This window comes from Equus przewalskii, chromosome 1, assembly GCF_037783145.1.
Source record: "Equus przewalskii isolate Varuska chromosome 1, EquPr2, whole genome shotgun sequence".
In the NCBI taxonomy this organism is placed as follows: domain Eukaryota; kingdom Metazoa; phylum Chordata; class Mammalia; order Perissodactyla; family Equidae; genus Equus; species Equus przewalskii.
In genome coordinates, this window is record NC_091831.1 from 145,843,413 (window position 1) to 145,861,502 (window position 18,090).

Below are 18,090 nucleotides of genomic sequence, written 5' to 3' on the forward strand. Positions count from 1 at the left end.
CTTTTGTAGCTATAATTATTTGTGGAATCAGAGATCATTTGAGGTTTATCAGCTTTATAACTCAGGAGTAATCAACATGATTTTACAAGTATTTAGAAATTGTACAAATCTGGTATTTTCTACTTAGGTCCCAACCTTGCTCCATATTTTTATTTGTTTATTTTTTTGGTGAGAAAGATTAGCTCTGAGCTAACATCTCTTGCCAATCTTCCTCTGTTTTTTTTTCCTCCCCAAAGCACTGGTAGATAGTTGTATATCCTAGTTGTAGGTCATTCCAGTTCTTCTATGTGGGATGCTGCTGCAGCATAGCTAGATGAGCAGCATGTAGGTCCGCACCCAGGATCTAAACCAGCAAACCCCCAGCTGCCAAAGCGGAGCATGCCAACTTAACCACTTGAGCACGGGGCCAGCCCTCATATTTTTATATTTTGACAGTTGCCTTGAAGTACAAGGATCTTTTTTGGTTACCCTGCACAGTAAAATCATATTCAGAACTCTGTTAATGAGTATGCCATTATTGGTTGTTTCCTCTTTATGGGCATTAAATAAAGCTTCTAAATTTGGCTCAGCATATATATATATATATGTTAACCCTTAAACTGGAAAAGATATTAGTTTGTGTTCTTTATTTTATGAAGTCCAGAATGAGAATGTGGGTTACTTTCTGAAGTATTTGTAGAGTATTATGTATGACATTAACTGTAAAGAATTCTAATTTTCTAAATGCCCAGAGTTAGTATAATTTAAAAACAAAATAAAACTAACTCCAAAAATAAAAAAATAAGAAAATAGAAACTTAAGAAAACTAGCTTCTAGGGATGTGGAAATGAGAAACAGTATTTGGGCAACATCATAGCAATTAGTATGGGTGATCATACCTTTGGTGCTCTTGAACAGTCCCAGTTTATACCTCTGGTCTAGGCATGGTTATTAGTAGTACTTTTCTTTACTCTCAAAATTACCCCTATTCATTAGGTTTTATACTCAGGAATTTTTTTTTTCCTCTTCAGAACAAGAAATGTTAGAGCTGAAAAGGAGGTTAGGGGTTATTGGGTTCAGTCTCTTCTTAAAGTCATGTGGCTAGTTAATGATTGAAGTGAGACTAGAACCTAGGTGACCTGATTATCAAGTCTATGCTTTTTCCTCCTGTAAAACTGTATAATATAGTTTCTCTGATTCTGATGAGTTATGGTAAAGACCTGAATGACCTTATATTCTGTATTACTGAATATTTTTATAATTTTGTTACATCTAAATACTGTTACTGACCTAGGCTAAGAAAGCATCAGGGCCTGTAGATTGTTTTAATATGGTTACTTAGGAGTACTTTTTAATTATCTTAGCAGTTGTATGCAAAAGGAGCTCCTAAAGCATTGGGATATTAGTTCTGTTATGTTAATGGTATTCTCCATGAATTCTTCTTTACACTATTAATTGACAGAGCCAGCTCTTGTTTATAGCAGACACTACCATAGTAAAATGTATTTTACTAATATTTATCTAGATTATTGAAAATACTAGTAAGTTATTTTCTGCTTACTTCAAGATTTCTGTTCTTGAGCAAACAATTAAAAGCCGTGAAGACAGTGGCTGGACTGTTAGAGAATTCGTCTAAAGTAAAATAAATCGTTCAAAAGAGTATTGCTAGAACAGAAAAAATTGTTCTGTACTTCAAAATATGGTTGTTTAGTTCCTAAACCTTAAGAGAGACTAATTTAAATGAGAGTAACCTAAAAAGTTAATGATTCTTAAATCTGGAAAGACAGAATGAAAGGTATACATTGCTTGAGTAAATGGTGTGTTCTTTAGATTTCTGCATGCTAAAATTAAAAGGGAACTTTTGTTCTGTTTTTTGTTAATAACTTTATTGATTAAAAAAAGATATGCTTACTTGTGAAAAATGTTCAAATAATAAGGAAAGAGGGGACAAGGAGTGGGAGGAGAGAGAGTGTCGGGGGAGAAAAAGAGAATGACTCTAAATGTCTCCATTTATAGATAACTTGTCACTGTTAATAGTTTGGACACCTCTTCAGACATCTTCAGATTTAGAAAGATGGTCCTTGGAAGCCCAACCTTATTCAAGTATAGAATAAATTTATGATGGGTTGATGATGTGAAAAATCATAACATTTAATAAATCTTTAATTAAATCCACAAATAATAGTTTATAATAGGTTAATAATGATCAGGGAAGCTAGATATGTTTTGTGCTCTAGCTGTAACCTTTGTTGGCTTGTTTATGAAATATCATTCTAGCAGGCTGTTCATGTCAGAGGCAGACTCTTAGAGTAGACTGTTTATGCATGGTGTCACCTAGGATAGGAATCCTTATATTTTTAATTAGATAGCCTTTAATCAGTTGTTAAGAAGTGAGCTTTCTTCTCTTGGGACCAAAAGTAGAAAAAATGGGCTTGCATTGTAACAGAAAGTTTGAATAAAAGAGATCTTCCTGACATTAAGGGTTTTAAATATTGCTTTGGACTAATGAATTTTCTGAAGTCCTTAGTAATAAGGACAAACTCCCTATTCAGATGGTTTGACAATGGGTATTAAGTTTCCTTTTATTCATTCATATCTTTCTTCATGGGTTGGTATACTGGCATATAGTAGGATAGCCCATGATAATTCTGGAAAGCAAGAAGGGACTTGGTAATTTAAATAGTGTAGTGTGCTAAATGTTAGAGAAAGAATTGAATATGTGGAAAATTTCAGTAAATTTAAAAGGATAAAATATTATTTTGCAGGATTTGGTGATAATTTGACTTCGTTGGTGGTGTCTTTCAGATCATTGAACAAAAGCAGAGAACTGAGAAAGCATTTAGAGGATATTGAATAGGGGCTTTATGAACATAAATAATTAAAGACTAGAAATGCAGGCTGTTACTAGTCAATTGAATGCTGACTAAAGAGTTAGGAATTTATCTTCTAGTGGAAACCTTGAAGTTTTTGACCAGGAGCTAACGTGTTCAAAGTTGTGTTTTATGGGAAGGTTGCTTTGGTTGCACTGTGCAGAAAGGATTGGGAGTTTGGGAAAGAGGGAGACTTCAGGCAGAGAAAGTAATTGATAGGTTTGTTGCATTAATCCAGAAATGAGGCATTGAAGACCAGATAAGAGTAGTGGCAGCGCTGCCTGTAACAGACTCAATTTTCCATTAGGTTGTAGTGTTGCCGTGGGATCAGTGGTGCTAAAATAACCTTTCCTAAGTTTTGTCTAGTACTATGCAAAGTAAACTCGGTTACAAGGAAATAATTTTCAGTAATTAATGCATGTTAGATTTGCATATTATGGTTTGTCACATAGAAGGGTGTCCTTAAAGATTTGATACAGATTTTCAGAAGTCTGCATGGTCAATCTTAATACCAGGGATGGTTCCCATCAAGAGAGCAGTGCAGTGCAAGTGATTATTCTAGGAATGAAAATTCTGTAGAATATGTCTTTGGAATATATGATGCTTTGTGAAGCTTTTTGATTTTTAGTTTCTGTATCTCTTCTAAGTTCTTCTTTATCAACCTAAAGGACTTGCTTTTTAAGGAGCTGCCAGAATGAATGCTTATCTACCATTTGTCCTTTTCTGTAACTAAGGTGGAATTCTTTCTCATTTAGACGTGGTGTTGAGATTCTCTACTACACTATTCACATATACTTTTAGCTGAGCACATCTACTTTTCATCCTTTATTTCTAAAGTCCATTTTATTTTCTCTTTTCATCCCTTCAGGTTACTAATTCATTTCCTCTTACATGTAGATGTAAGAGATAGTTTTTGTTGTTGTTTCATGACTTTGAAGAAAAAAGTATAAGATACTTTTTTTGATGCTTGATATTAAAGATAACAAAGGATAGAAGTAGAATGGAAAAAGATGAAGGAGAAAGAATGTGGTATAATAAGAACTATTTGGTCTTCATCTGGTTCCTGGCACAGAACTAAAACCGTAGTGATTTCCCAAGTGATAGGAATATGTTTTGTTATTCATAACGAGCCCTTTCAATTACATCTGGGTTTATGCTAATTAGGTGATTTAGGGTGGGATCGCTACATAGCCTCAGGATGGGGCTGTGCACCAGAAAGATCAAGTGATTAGAGAGTTGGAACTTTCAGACCCACCCACTGATTTCCTGGAAGGGGAGGGGCTGGAGATTAAAGCTCTATAAAAACTCCAACAAGGTTTGATAAGCTTTTTAGTTGATAAGTGAGCCAGCAGGGTATATCATTCCAATTCCACGGGACAGAGGCTCCCTTCTGGACTTCACCATGTGTACCTCTTCATCTGGCTGTTCGTCTGTGTCCTTTATAGTAAACTGGTAGACGTAAGTAAATGTTTCTCTGAGTACTGTGAGTGGCTCTCACAGATTAATCGAACCCTGAGGAGGGGGGTCATGGGAACCTCTGATGTATAGCCAATTGGTCAGAAGCACTGGTCGCAACTGAAGTGGGCGCAGTCTTATGAGATTGAACCTTTTAACTTGTGAGATCTGATACTATCTCCAGGTAGATAGTGTCCGGGTCGAGTTAAATTTGTAGGACACCCAGTCAGTGTCTGCTGAGAATTGGAGAATTACTTAGTGGTTTTGGAAAACAAATTAGACAAATTATTTTAACAAGGAGTAGTGACTGGGTATGCCAGATTTTAGCTATTTTGAGCTGTCTTAGGAGCGTCAGTACAAATTTTCATGTTCAGTTTAAGAGGAACAGTCTAGCACAATTCTTTTTTCTCCCAAACTTAGTCGTTTTATTAAAAGAGATAAACAATTAGGAAATGTGATTTTGGCAATTTGCTAATTCTGATTAGGAAAAATTTAGAACTGAGGCTTAGTTAAAAAGTAAAGTTTTATGTTTATGTTCATGTTTATATTAATTATTTATGTTTATATTAATTTAATAATGACTAACCAAAATGTGTACATTGAGGATGCTCATATATGTGAGATTTACCATTGTGCAGAGATGTAGATGTGAACATTACTACTAGAGTGGCCTAGCGTGAATGCCTGTCAGTCCTGCTGAACCATGAAGCCTGTAGATTTCCATGTTATAACCAGTGAGCATTTTGAAGTCCTTTGGCCCATGAAACTCTTTGTCACCTCTGAGTAGATAGTAAATTTTAAGTATTAACATCAGACTTTAATCTAGAGAATGCTACAGATTGCTGAAGCTTAAAAATGAACTCCGTGAGTTAACATTGCACAAAATTAAAATGTCTGGTCTTGAAACTATCCAAATTTGTGTCACTGAGTATCTCCAGATTTGCTGTCTTGGGGCTCAGATGTTTCTGTGTTCTTTTTGCTCTCATGTTCGTCAGGGCTTCCAAACTTTGGGCTTCATCTATTTGCCTGTCCTCTGGTTATCTACTTTGTGTCAGTCCTGTTGTTGATGGCTGTAAACAGAGCAGAGAAAATAGTAGGAAATTGGTTGGGAGTCTGGTGAGGGGTTGGGAATGAGGCAGAATTTGGGAGCACAGGAAAAGAATAATTAAAATATTTCTTGTACTTCTCACTTTTGCTTTTTTTATACTTCTGTTTTAGTTTCCTTTATGTTTATCTTTTTCTTCCCCGCCTCCAGAAACTCCATTTCATTTCACTTTGCCTAAAGAAGGTGATATTATCCCACCATTGACTGGTGCAACTCCACCTCTTATTGGGCATCTAAAACTGGAGCCCAAAAGACACAGTACTCCTATTGGTGAGTGACTAAAATGTAATGATATTTAAAGCAGAATTTCTGAGATACCATTCTTTATGCAAGTAATTCTTTTAGATCTGAGGAGTTGGGCCTGCCTGATAAGGTTGATTTTTATCTTAGGAGGAATAAGTCTATAGTGTCTGATTCCAGGAGTTTACTCCCAGGAGACGTTGAATTGTGATGAGAAGAAAGAAAGGGTGGAAGGAAGGAAGAAAGAAACTATAAGGATTTTGTTCTGTTACTTGCAGGGCAATGAAATCTGAGTGCTAAGCAATGATGTAGAACTGTTTTATAAGGAAGGGACAGCAGGTAGGGTAGAAGTACTATTTATTCAGGACCCTGGCTAATCAGTCTGCTGCTTGACAGGCCAAGAAAACTTAGTCCTCCTTCCCTGAAGCAGCCAGTAGTGTTCTACATTAACCTATTTGTTTTCTCTAGTCAGTGCTGGGAGGTAACAGTCATGCCGTCTGGAGTCTCCTGCTACCTATGCCTGATGCTGGCAGATGTGGGTTGGCTGAGGGCTCATGCAGCATCCTTTGTCCAGATGCAGAAGTGGAACTGAATCCTGTTGCTCCTCTTAAGACCAGGTGTCAATACTAGTGCGTAGTTGTTGATACTTGTGACAGGATTTATCCTAGGAACCCCCTTCAATCCTGCAGAGCTGTGGAGTCAAACAGGCAAATTGATGACCTAGAATTGTTGTTTTTCATCTTTGTATTTTAGTGTTCTTTCTTTCTTCCTCCTACCTTCCTTCTTTCAGGTATTAGCAACTATCCAGAAAGCACCACGGCAACCAGTGATGTCATGTCTGAAAGCATGATGGAGACCAATGATCCCATACTTGGGAATGAAAAAGGAGATTCTGGGGCTGCCCCAGAAATGGATGATAAATTGTGTCTAAGAATGAAACTGGTCAGTCCTGAGACTGAGGCGAGTGAAGAGTCTTTGCAGTTTAGTCTGGAAAGTAAGTTTTATTTTATGTTAATCTTGGGTAATTAGTAGTTCCAGATCATCTGGGAAGTATTAATTATCCTTCTTCTAGTTATGGTGGTTGATACTTTTATAAATGTATTTATAAAGTTTTATTCTCCTAGAATGAATTCTTTGTTTTCGGCCAGTCACTGTCATGTTACTGAAGATGCTCCATTTTATAATCTCTCTGGTGCTGCTTGTATCTGTATTAAGCCTGTGTCTATATAAAGTAATTGGTTTCCATATTCAGAAATAGTTTAGAAGAGGGTAGAAAATTTAGGATTGTGGATTCACATTGTAGGTTTATGTTCACTATTTCCTACATTAATTGCAAGTTATTTGATATCTCTAGAATGTAGAGAAGGTACAAGGGAGTGGCTGCAAAGTAGGGACCAGATTTTTTTTTTCCCCCCGAAGAAGATTAGCCCTAAGCTAACATCTGCCAATCCTCCTCTTTTTTCTGAGGAGGACTGGCCCTGATCTAACATCCATGCCCATCTTCCTCTACTTTATATGTGGGACGCCTACCACAGCACGGCTTGCCACACGGTGCCATGTCTGCACCCGGGATCCAAACCGGCAAACCCTGGGCCGCCGAAGCAGAACGTGCGCACTTAAGCAGTGCGCCACCGGGCAGGCCCTAGGACCAGAATTTGAAAGGCCTTACGTCCTGCTGAGAAGCTGAAGAATTTTAGGCAAGGGAGTAGTATGATCAGATTTGTTTTGTAAAAGGATCAGCTGAGTGTTTCAAAACTTTCTGCTTTTGTCCATCATTCCTTTCCTTGCCTTGCCCATTTCCTGTTCTCCTGCCTGGCAAACTCAATCTTTAACCAGGAAGTAGGGTCATTAGGAGTGGGGATGGAGATGAGGAGATGAATTTGAGAGGTGAATAGTAGAATAGAGAGAACCTTGAGACCAGTTAAATATAGAAGTAAGAGGAAGGAAAAAAATACAGAGTGATTCTACATCTACATTTAGTTTTCATGATAGTGCTCCAAAGTAGATATCCTTATTTCTATTTTATTGATGAGAAAACTGAGACTAAGAGAAGTTTTTAAGTTATATGCAAGGTCATAATAATTGGTAAGAGATAGAGCTGGAGTTTGAATCAGATCTTTCTGACTCCAAAGCTTATAATGTTTCCATACTAGGTAGTTATAAATGCTGTGTAAAGGAGTTAGAAGAGGAAGTCTTAGAAAAGAGGTTGTAAAGGAACATTCAGAGAAGAGGACTAAGAGACTATGAAGCCATGGGAGTCTTTTGGGAGGAGAGTTACAATAAGATGATGTCAGATGCAGGAGTTAGGTCTAGTAAGATGTCTGGAAAGGTACATTGGATTTGGCAATTAAGATCCATTTGGTGACTCCAGAAAGAACTAATTCAGTATAGTAGTTTGGTGGGAGCTATGCTGAAGTAATTGATGAGTAGTGGAAAGGAGAAGAGGCAGCCAAGTGTATTCTACTTTTGAGAAGTTTATGTGAAAAAGGAATAAGAAATATGGCAAGTTAGAGGGAAATGCAGGATTGGAGATTTTTTTTATTTTTAGGCTGCGAGAGACTTAAGCAGGATTATAGACTGAAAGGAAATCTCCAGAATAGAGATGGGTTAAAAATGAGGGAATAGGGGAAACAGTTGATGGATCAGGGCCCTGAGGGAGTTCAGAGGGGAAGCTTTCAAAGACCACAGATAGAGTGGATGGACTTGAATAAGAGGGACTTCTCATTGTCTGAGACCAAAGAGAAATTTTAGCTAATATATTTTGAGTTCTTACTATATGCCAGGTATTTTACATGTACAGGCATTAAATCTCATAACAAACCTATAAGTAGATCCTATTATTATCCTCATTTTACAAATGAGGAAACTGAGGCACAGGAAGGTTGAGCACCTTCCTTAGAGTCACAGCTAGTAAATGGAGTGGCCTGAATTCAAAGTAGTTCCAAGAAGCAGAAGTCCAGTTCCAAATTACAGTGGTATTTTTATCTTAGTGCTTATTGATTTGAATCTCAGAATCTCAGTAGAAATTAAAAGTGTTATATGTTTCCATCCTTATTATAATTTTCTCTGAAATCAGGTAGGGCTTATCAAGAGAATATATGGTAGCCTTGAATCCTTAGATTTGAAATTACAGTTGCTTAAATGGAGCTAAATGTTAAGGATGATCATATCAGTAAATATTATTACCTTTCCTGATACTAGGAGCACGATGTCAGACACCGTACTCACAGTTTCACTCATTTCATCGTCACAACAAACCTATTAGGTTGGTCCTGTTTTCTCTCTGTCTTACAGATGAGGAAACTGACTCAGAAGGTGAAGGAGTTTACTCCCTGGTTGGACTGCTAAGTGCTGGAGCTAGGGCCTGAGCCAGGTTTCTGTTTCAGAGCCAGGGCTCTAACCACTAAACTTCAGCTGCCTCCTTGATGGACTCTTGAGATTATGTTGGGTCATGAATATTTTAGAAATGTTTAAAAATATTTATTTTCTATAAGGCTGGAATAAATTGTAAATGAATAAAGTTTTATCCCTTAGCCTTAGGGACATTGCTTAGAGAATATGGGATTCTTTTCAGTATCATCCTTATTAATTCTTTGCTATAGATTCTTTCTTGAAAATGTGTTTTATTTTTCAAATATCTGTCCCAAGATCACTTTGAGAAGAACTTGAGTGCCTTCTATGTGTGATTTCTCTTAAAACTGTATACTATTTATTTGTGCATCAACCTAAGACATTTTCCTACATAATTTATTAAAGTTTTTTCTTTTTTTAATTTTAAATTTGTTTTTCAATTTTTATAATTTTTAAAAATTTTTTGCTTTTTATTTTATATTTTCTTAATACATAATTTTTTTTACTTCTTGTATGAGAAGAGATGAATTGAGATTCAGGAGAATTCCATTTTCAAATATTACTGCTTTGTAATTCATTATATTGTATTTCTGGACAAACTGATTAGTCTTCTGTGGTTAGTTTGAAAGGAAATTGATTGGTGGACGTGAGAAAAACTTATACTGTTAAGTTATAAGAAATGTTTTTATGTTCACTTATTCTTACCCATTTCTTTTTATTTGTTGCCGATACTAGTAGAGCAGGTTTTTAGGTGTGATTCTAACTGAATTCTGTTTCTCTTTCCTTTCTCCCCTTGCTTTTGTTTGTATTCAGAGCCTGCATCTGGTGAAAGAAAAAATGAATCTACTGCTGTTGCTGAGGCTGTTGCCAGGTAACCAGAGCTGGTTGCTATTTAGAGGATTTTAATATACAAAGCCACTGGTAATGAGGGGGAGATGATTTAACAAGAGAAGAAAAAACTTATAAAATGAAACTCCAGCATAAAAGATTTAGCGATGTGTTGAATCTAACATAGGCTGTCTTATTAATACTTTGTCTAATAGCTTTGAGTTTAAGTATAGCTTTTGCTATACTTAGAACTAGATATTTAAAGGTGTTTCCCTTTCTCCTTTTTATGTGGGACTGTCCGTTTTTCTTTGTCTGCTGGTGAGACTGAGATTATTATTGCTATTGGTGAAGAAATAGAGGGTTTAACAAGAGATAGCCTTAGACCTTGTTCCTTCAGAGATCTCCAACTCAGCTGCAGCCTCAGGCCATTTTCTCTTCTGCCTGCCAAATTAAGTACTGTGTTGAGCTGTGATTTTTGCTTTGTCATGAATGCTGTAATACTTTGAGGATGAATATGACCCCATCCTGAGGCTCTGGTGGTAAGCTTTGCCATCTGGTGGCTGTTAGAGTAGAATTGTTTTGTAGGTTTGTGGCATGAGTCATCTAACATGAAAATACTAGCAGCAGTTGATGGAATATAGGTGAGGAATTCTTAAATCAGGCTAGGCAGGTATTATAAATAAGAAAAGCAGGCTAGGTGAAGAGCAGGAAGTGTTGAGGACAATGGCCAACTGAACATGTGCCTGATTTAAAAGGAGGGGGATAGCTCCTGTTCAACTTGAGCCATTTGTTACTATGAAAGAAAGCAAGCTTAGTGTTGCCAAATCTTTAAATTTTTAAAGAGAAATCTGGATTTTTAAAGTAAAATTTCCTGCTCAGTGAGTCAGATAAAACATGTCTGTGGACCAAATTTGACCCTCAGTTGTGAGTTTTTGACCCCTGTCTAAATCCTTTGATTTGTGCTTAGCTATGTCTTAGATTAGTTGTTCCCTGGGCTTTTGCATATTTAATCTGAAAGGTAAGTACTTTAGAGTCCTTACTCAGTTGAAGACTGTTTAATGATATATAGTCTTACAAGTTGAAGAAAATGGAGTTTATACTTGATCTCGTTGGTTTTAACAGAATTGTATACCAGACACAACTTGTTAGTCTGTATGTGTCCATTAAGAGAGAGAACAGAATATACTGCTGAAGCTTCCCGAATCCTTTTGGGCAGAATGTAGGGCTGGAAAAATAAGGAAAAACTGAGTGGAGGGTTGGATTGGTGGATCACAGAATGAGGTGAAATTCATTGGTATTGTTGTGAAGTAAATTTTGTATATAGAATCTAGATTTTTAAAATCTTTGACTGTTCACTTCACTGTTGAGTTCGCCATAAGAAATCATTTGAAGTAAGCTGTGTTAGAATATTCTAAATGATCATTGCTTCCTCTGCATCTAGGTGAAGCAGTACCACTGTTTTTAAGTGTTTTTAATTGGGCTCTGTTCAGATTATCTTGTTTCTCTCTCAGACATAGCATTATCGAAGGTCTCAAGCATATACAAAAATAGAATATTATGATGAACCACCATGTATTCATCACCCAGTGTAAAAATTACCAACTCATGGCGAGTCTTGATTCATTTATAAATAACTTCCAGGACTCTCCTCCCCACTGGATTATTTTGAAGCTACTTCCGGCGTTATATTATCTTATCTGTAAATATTTCAAAGCTCTCTCTAAAAGATGAGAATTTTTATTTTGAACTTAACCTCAATACTATTATCATGCTTTTAAAATTGGCAATGATTCCTTAACGTCATCAAATATTCAGTATTCAGATTTCTGTGATTGATCGCCTCATAAATGTTTTTTTACAGTTGGTTTAAATTAAGATCCAAACGAGGTCCACACATTACATTTTATTGATAGGTCTCTTAGGTTAAATCTCTTTTAATGTATTAAGAAAAGAGGGGCTCCCTCACTCCTTTCTTTCCTCCTGGCAATTTATTTGTTGAGTAAACTGCGTTGTATGTCCTATAGAGTTTTCTACATTCTAGACTTTGCTGATTGCATCTTATTGTATTGAATATAGTCCTCTGTCCACCTTGTTTCCTGTGAATCTTCCCTGAGTTTTTTATTATGCTAATTTTAAACAAGCATGAGGACTTTCCATTTTGATGTAGGTGGTTTGGAGTTTGGGATTCAGAGAAAGGATTTTATTCCCTCTCTGCATAAAAGGATAATCTCCAGTGGTACCTTTCCATTTAAAACTAACACAATATATTGTTTTAATTTATTATCTTAGTTCCCAGCAAACCATGTCTGTATTTAGCTGTGTCTGTGAAGCCCAGCAAGAGGATGAGGCTCGAAGTCAGGATCCCCACTCTGCACCCATCAGGCGAGCATTATTTTCATAGCATCTTTTGGGCTATATTGATTCACAGAATGGTTGGTACCAAAGCCTAAAATATACTGCTATTATTTTGTTAACTTGAGCTTACTTTTTTATCTGAGGGACTGTGACATACCCTAGATGGATTTATAAATGAAATGTCGTGAGAAATTTTATTAAATATTTTATAGATGGAGATTTTTGTCTTTATCTGCCAGTTTTATCAATTTGAAATGATTCAGTCTTCATAGATTTATGAAAATATTCTATATTTCTAATATTATTCCCTTTTTATTAGTAATGGAAATGTTTACTTTTAATAGACTTTTTATTTCCTTTTAGTTTCTCCTGGGGCAAAACTGAGATGCTCAACATCCCAAATTTAAAGTTTGTCAGATTTGATGGAATTAAGATTTTCCCATAATTTCTTTACTCCATAATCTCTTAGAACAGCTCTGAAGCAGAAAAAATTTTTTGAGTTACAAAATATTTCTTCTCTGTTTAAATAATTAAAGAGTGTTTTGTTTGAAGTATATGATTCTTATATTTAGTATAGGGAAATAAGTAATGGCAATGGAAATAAGCTTGAATTTTCATTATGAGGCGGTATCTTTCATCTCTAGAATTAGAGAATGTGATAATGTTTTGTTTGTCAGTAGGTATATTTCTAATAGTGTTATTTGCAGCATAATTTCTGTGTTATTTATTGCTAGAAATATTTAGAAGAAACATGTCAGTGCTTTTATTGGGTGTTCTGATTATTAGATGTGAGTTTGTTTATAATCTTGGGAATGAAATAGCCTACATCCGTTCTTGTATCAAGAAGCTTGTTAGATGAAATACACTTCATTTGATTCCAAAAGTGGTATGGTAATGGCCCAGCAATTACTAAATTTATTGATGGCATTGTATTGCCTTCCTATTTTATTAGAATATCTTCAAATAGAGGGGCCCAGATGCTGGTGATTTTGTTTAACCTTGGTGGATCAAGGGCCCGAGAATCCAGGTGGATTTGATTCCAGTTGCTTCACAGAGAGATCTACATACTCAGAACAGAATGGTTAGAAGTTTGTTAAATGTGGAGATTTATTCTTTCCTGTTTCACTTTGGATTAATTTTTTTGCTAAAATTTGATTTCTTAGCATATAGTGACCAGAGTAGAATTGTGTAGCTGGAACTAATGAAAAAAGAGTGGTGTGGCCCTTCTTACAATTTATTGGATTTCTCTTGGTCTTCTGAAAGCTCTTTCTGGTGCTAAAGATTCCTTCTTTATTGTTTCTTGGGACATTAGTATACATCTTTACATAGTTGATGTCTCCGTTGCTTCATTTATGTCTAAGGACTTGGGAAGTTGGTAGAAGAGGGGAACACTTTTTGCAGCATGTGTTGCAATTAAGGGTTTGCTTTTTACCTACTGTTGATCTTAGTCAGCAAATCTTGTCAACTAAAACTATATAGTTTTAACTATATATATATATGTATAATATGTAACTTTGGGGGGAAATGACTGTGATTTTAGTATCATTCATTTGACCAATGCTAACTTGAGAAAAATAAATACCAAAATTCTGATATTTTGTAAGAATCTGCTGAATATTGCTAATATTGCAGTGAGACACCTTTGGTCTTTAGAGAGAGAAGGGTTGTTCTTATTCACTCTTTGGGGAAAAAAGCAACCTAATATTTGTTGATTAAGAATAAAAAACATCCAAAATAAAACAAAGCTTTGCTTTAGAAGTGAAATGCTATTCAGAATTTCTGCTCTAAATATACAGCTTCTGAGGTAAAATATGTAGGCTTATTTAAGGATGGGGGACAATGGTAATTGAATTCTTAAAATGGTTAGTCAAGACCTGTCCCTTCTAGCTTTGACTCACTTTCATTGTTGCTCAGCTGTTTGTATGTTAGGTGTCTTAAAGGTGCAAACGTGAATATTTAGTTCTAGAGAAGATGAATTGTGTCTCCTTAATTGCTTTGTCTCGTGCGACTAATGTTGATTGAGCATCTGCTGTGTACCTACCAGTGTGCTGAGTAATTTATAGTCGTGCACCACATCATAACATTTCAGTCAATGACAGACTGCATATACAACGGTGGTCCCATAAGATTAGTACCATAGAGCCTAGGTGTGTAGTAGGCTGTACCATTTAGGTTTGTGTAAGTGCACTCTGTGATGTTCACACAATGATGAAATCACTTAATGACACATTTCTCAGAATGTATTCCCGTCATTAAGTGACATGTGACTATATATGTGATCGCTTATAAACCTCATCAGAGGTAGGTGTTACTCGTCTGCCTCCTGGTGATCTTATTCTTACCTCTTCTTCATTGGACCATTTACCATTTATCCTCATTCACTTGAGGTTCCTGACAGATAGGACGCTAGCTATAACAACCAAATGTATACCAGGCCCTTCTTGGCTAGAACTCTATTCTAAATCCCTCTTTGATCCCCTGTTTTGGTAAACTGAGCAAACAAAATAAGATAGAAACCTCAGAAACTTCTCCTTTTCCCTTTTTCAGGATCTAGAGTAGAGCAAGCCCTAAAGAGTTCTTCTTGCTTCCTTTTTTCTGTTTACCCAGGTCAGTTCAGCTCCTAAGGGTGGAGTGCTCCTCCTAAGTTGGAGACGGCTTCTCTGTTCTGATGACTTGCTCCATCTTTCTCAGGCCAGCCTCTTAACAGCAACATATGACATGGTTTCTAGACCCTTTATCATCCGGGGTGTTATCGTCTTGGTTTATCTCAGTTTATGCCTTGTAAAATATGACACCCCAAACTGAAACACATTCCAGAAGTGGTCTTACCATGGTCAGTTCAGAATAGCTTCTTTTTATCTTTTTTCTAGCTATTATGCATTTAATGCAGCCTAAATATGCATTAGTTTGTTTGTAGTACACTGATTCATTGAACTAGTGATTTACTAAAAAGTTAAAAGTTATGGACATTTTCTACATGAATTTGATACTTAAGCAATTAGTTTATTTAATCTGAGAGTAGATTTTTGTAGTTAATTGATTGAGAGAACATTAATTCTTTTATTCAAAGTATATTTATTAAGCACATACTTTATATTAAGTCTTGTGTTAGGTGTTTTAAGTATAGAGATGAATAAGACATGAACGTTAAGTTTCTGTGTAACCTGCTCACTTTTAGGCCTTTTTTATTCTGGTGTATTGTTAAGGACATTTAAGAAAGCCCTGTAGACACCTCAGAGCTTCATTATGTCTGGTTCGCAGGAGACGTTCATCACATGCTTGTGGGATCAGTGAATAAATCACTGATAGCCAAATGGGAAGACTAATGAAGGCTGTATCTTGAAAATTGTCTTTGCGGAACTAAATCATTCTGAAATGGTTAGTTGTAGCTATACCAGTATAGCTAGTAAGGCTAGAATCTCATCTACAACTCTATCCTTTACAGATCGGGTTTCTTCTCCTCAAATTATTGGTCAGGGAGGGATGAACAGTATCTAGAATGCTGGGAGTCATTTAAGGAATGTTAGAACCATTCTTAAAGCCAAATAAGACGTCTTGACCTAATTGATCTTTTTTGAAGTAAACCCCTAAGCTGCCTTCATTGTCTGTGACTTCAATAATGGCTTTTACATTGTTTTGTTTACTTTATTTTCCTGTGTCAAGTTTCAGAGTTCATAGCTAGTGATGGGAGGAAACAACTATTTTATCATCATGGTGGAATAGTCCTGTGTACCATTATTTTTTCACAAGAGTGAAATTATGATGAGAGACTTTATAAGGCGATACACTCAGTCACCTTATTTTCTCCTTTCTCCACATTTCTCAAATTGTCAAATTATTGTTCCCTCTTGCCAGTACACACACACACACACACACACACACACACACACACACACACACTCTTGCTTATTTGACATAGTTTCTTTATATGGTTGATTTTCAGGGGGAACTTGCACCATTTTCCAAGTACTCAAGGTGAAGAGGAGAAGGAAAAATTGGAAGGTGACCAAAGGACCAGGCAGAGTCAACAGCCTGTGAAGCCCAGTAGTCCTGTCAAAGATCTTGGTTCTCCTTCCTCCCAGCAGATGGCCACACAGGGGCCATCCAGTCCTCAAGGGGAAGCAATGGAGACAGATGTGCTAGAAGACCAGAAAGAAGGCCAGAATACCAATCAGGAAAAACCTAATAAGCCCTTGATTGAAAGGCCCAGACAAAATAACATAGGAATTCAGACCATAGACTGTTCCCTATGGGTCCCAGAAACTGTTTCAGCAGCAACCCAGACTGTAAAGAATGTGTGTGAACAGGGGACCAGTACAATGGACCAGAACTCTGGAAAACAAGATGCCACAGTTCAGACTGAGAAGGGGAGTAGTGAGAAACCAGTCAGTGCTCCTGGGGATGATACAGAGTCGCTCCATAGCCAGGTGAGAGAATGTATAGGGTACCTCAGGGGCCCTCTTTTCAGTTTTCTGGATTCCTAGAGAATTTAAGTTGTGGTACTTCTGCCTAAACAGTTTTGTACAGACCAGTGGCTAAAAGATGAAAACAATTTATCCAGGATAGAGGTAGGGTAGTGAAAATTATAGGTAGCTATAGCCAATAGAAAGTCTTTTAGGGAAAATGGAATAGTGCTAGAGTTTGTCAAGTAGATCTTCACTGGAAAAGACAGCCAGGAATATAGTCTATGTCCTACAATATTCTTCTGTGTTCAATCTTTTCCTTCTGCCGTCATTTTTCATCCTCCTTTATAACCATCAGAGCTAATTTCTTCTCCCTCAAGTCTATTTCATGATGGTTCCCAGGAACTGAGAGTAGAAAGTGGAGGAGGAAGGAGTAGAAGGAGCAGGAAGGATAGTGTATCACAGTATTGGAAACAAAGAACAGTAACAGGAATAAAGATGGGGAAAAGTCCCCAGATGGCTAGGGACTGCAGGAAGAGGCTAAAACTAGACAGAATGGAAGGGAAAGGATTGGGGCTGATGAAAGTGAGGCTGGAGGAAGAACAGGTTCTTGGGAATACAGTAGGGAAGTACCTAGTAGGTAAGAAGTGGTGGTTGAAAGGTACCTGTTAACAAATAAGAGGAAGTTCAAAATTTCGTCAGGTGGCAGTGGGTTTCATGGCAGGGAAAATTTGGAAGTTACTAACAGTAGTTAAATTGCCTTTTCAGTTGCCCTGGTAGATCATCTTTACTTGGATCTACCTAGGAAAGCTTCACTAGGGATGCACCTCTCATCCTAACCGTCCAAGTTGTTTTATAAAATAATATGGTTCCTATTTATTGAACACCTACAATATATCAGCATTTTGCTCAAGACAACCCATGAGGTTGGTATTGTTATTCCCATTTCACAGGTAAAGAAACCAAGCTGAAGAGAGGTTAAGTAACTTGCCCAAGAGTTTGCCATCAGTAGGTGGCAGAACTGGAATTTGAACTCAGCATATCTGACTTCAGAATCGGTATTCTTTCATTATGCTGTGTTGCTTTTTTATTTTTTAATCACAGCCTGTGTAGTCTTCTTCTATTTATCCATTCCTCTCGAGGAACTCTAAAAATTTTTTTTATGTTAGCCTTTATAGTAACACAGTCTCTGAGACCTAAAACTTTATCAGTTTGTACAGATTCAAAATATCATAGTCTTTTAGATATAGGGGCTATAGCATATCTGACCCTATTTTGTGTCTGTTTATTTTCACCCTTAATATAAAGTGTTTAGATTCTGCCACATAATAATTTGGTTTCTCTGCCTTTATAAAAAGATTTAAACTTGATATTAAAGACAGTAATCATGTGGGAGCCACTAGATTATATTTTCCTTTCCTTCCTGATTTTCTCCCTCTGTAAAATAGAGAAGTAAATCCCTGTTCTTGTCTCATCATGATGATGGGAGCCGATGAGTTAGAGT

General features: G+C 36.6%; 1 protein-coding gene across 5 annotated transcripts in view; it reads left to right on the forward strand.

Moving 5' to 3' along the window:
* Nucleotides 1-18,090, forward strand: part of TP53BP1 (tumor protein p53 binding protein 1) — a 91,595-nt gene that overhangs the window by 47,874 nt on the left and 25,631 nt on the right. For 3 of the 5 annotated variants that reach the window (XM_008528509.2, XM_008528513.2, XM_070582150.1), the window contains exons 14-18: nucleotides 5,560-5,679; nucleotides 6,440-6,643; nucleotides 9,814-9,871; nucleotides 12,118-12,210; nucleotides 16,127-16,610. In XM_008528509.2, the coding sequence (XP_008526731.1) occupies nucleotides 5,560-5,679; nucleotides 6,440-6,643; nucleotides 9,814-9,871; nucleotides 12,118-12,210; nucleotides 16,127-16,610 (959 nt within the window). The remainder of the gene's footprint in view (nucleotides 1-5,559; nucleotides 5,680-6,439; nucleotides 6,644-9,813; nucleotides 9,872-12,117; nucleotides 12,211-16,126; nucleotides 16,611-18,090) is intronic. The other 2 variants (XM_008528510.2, XM_070582148.1) reach the window with 1 other exon arrangement.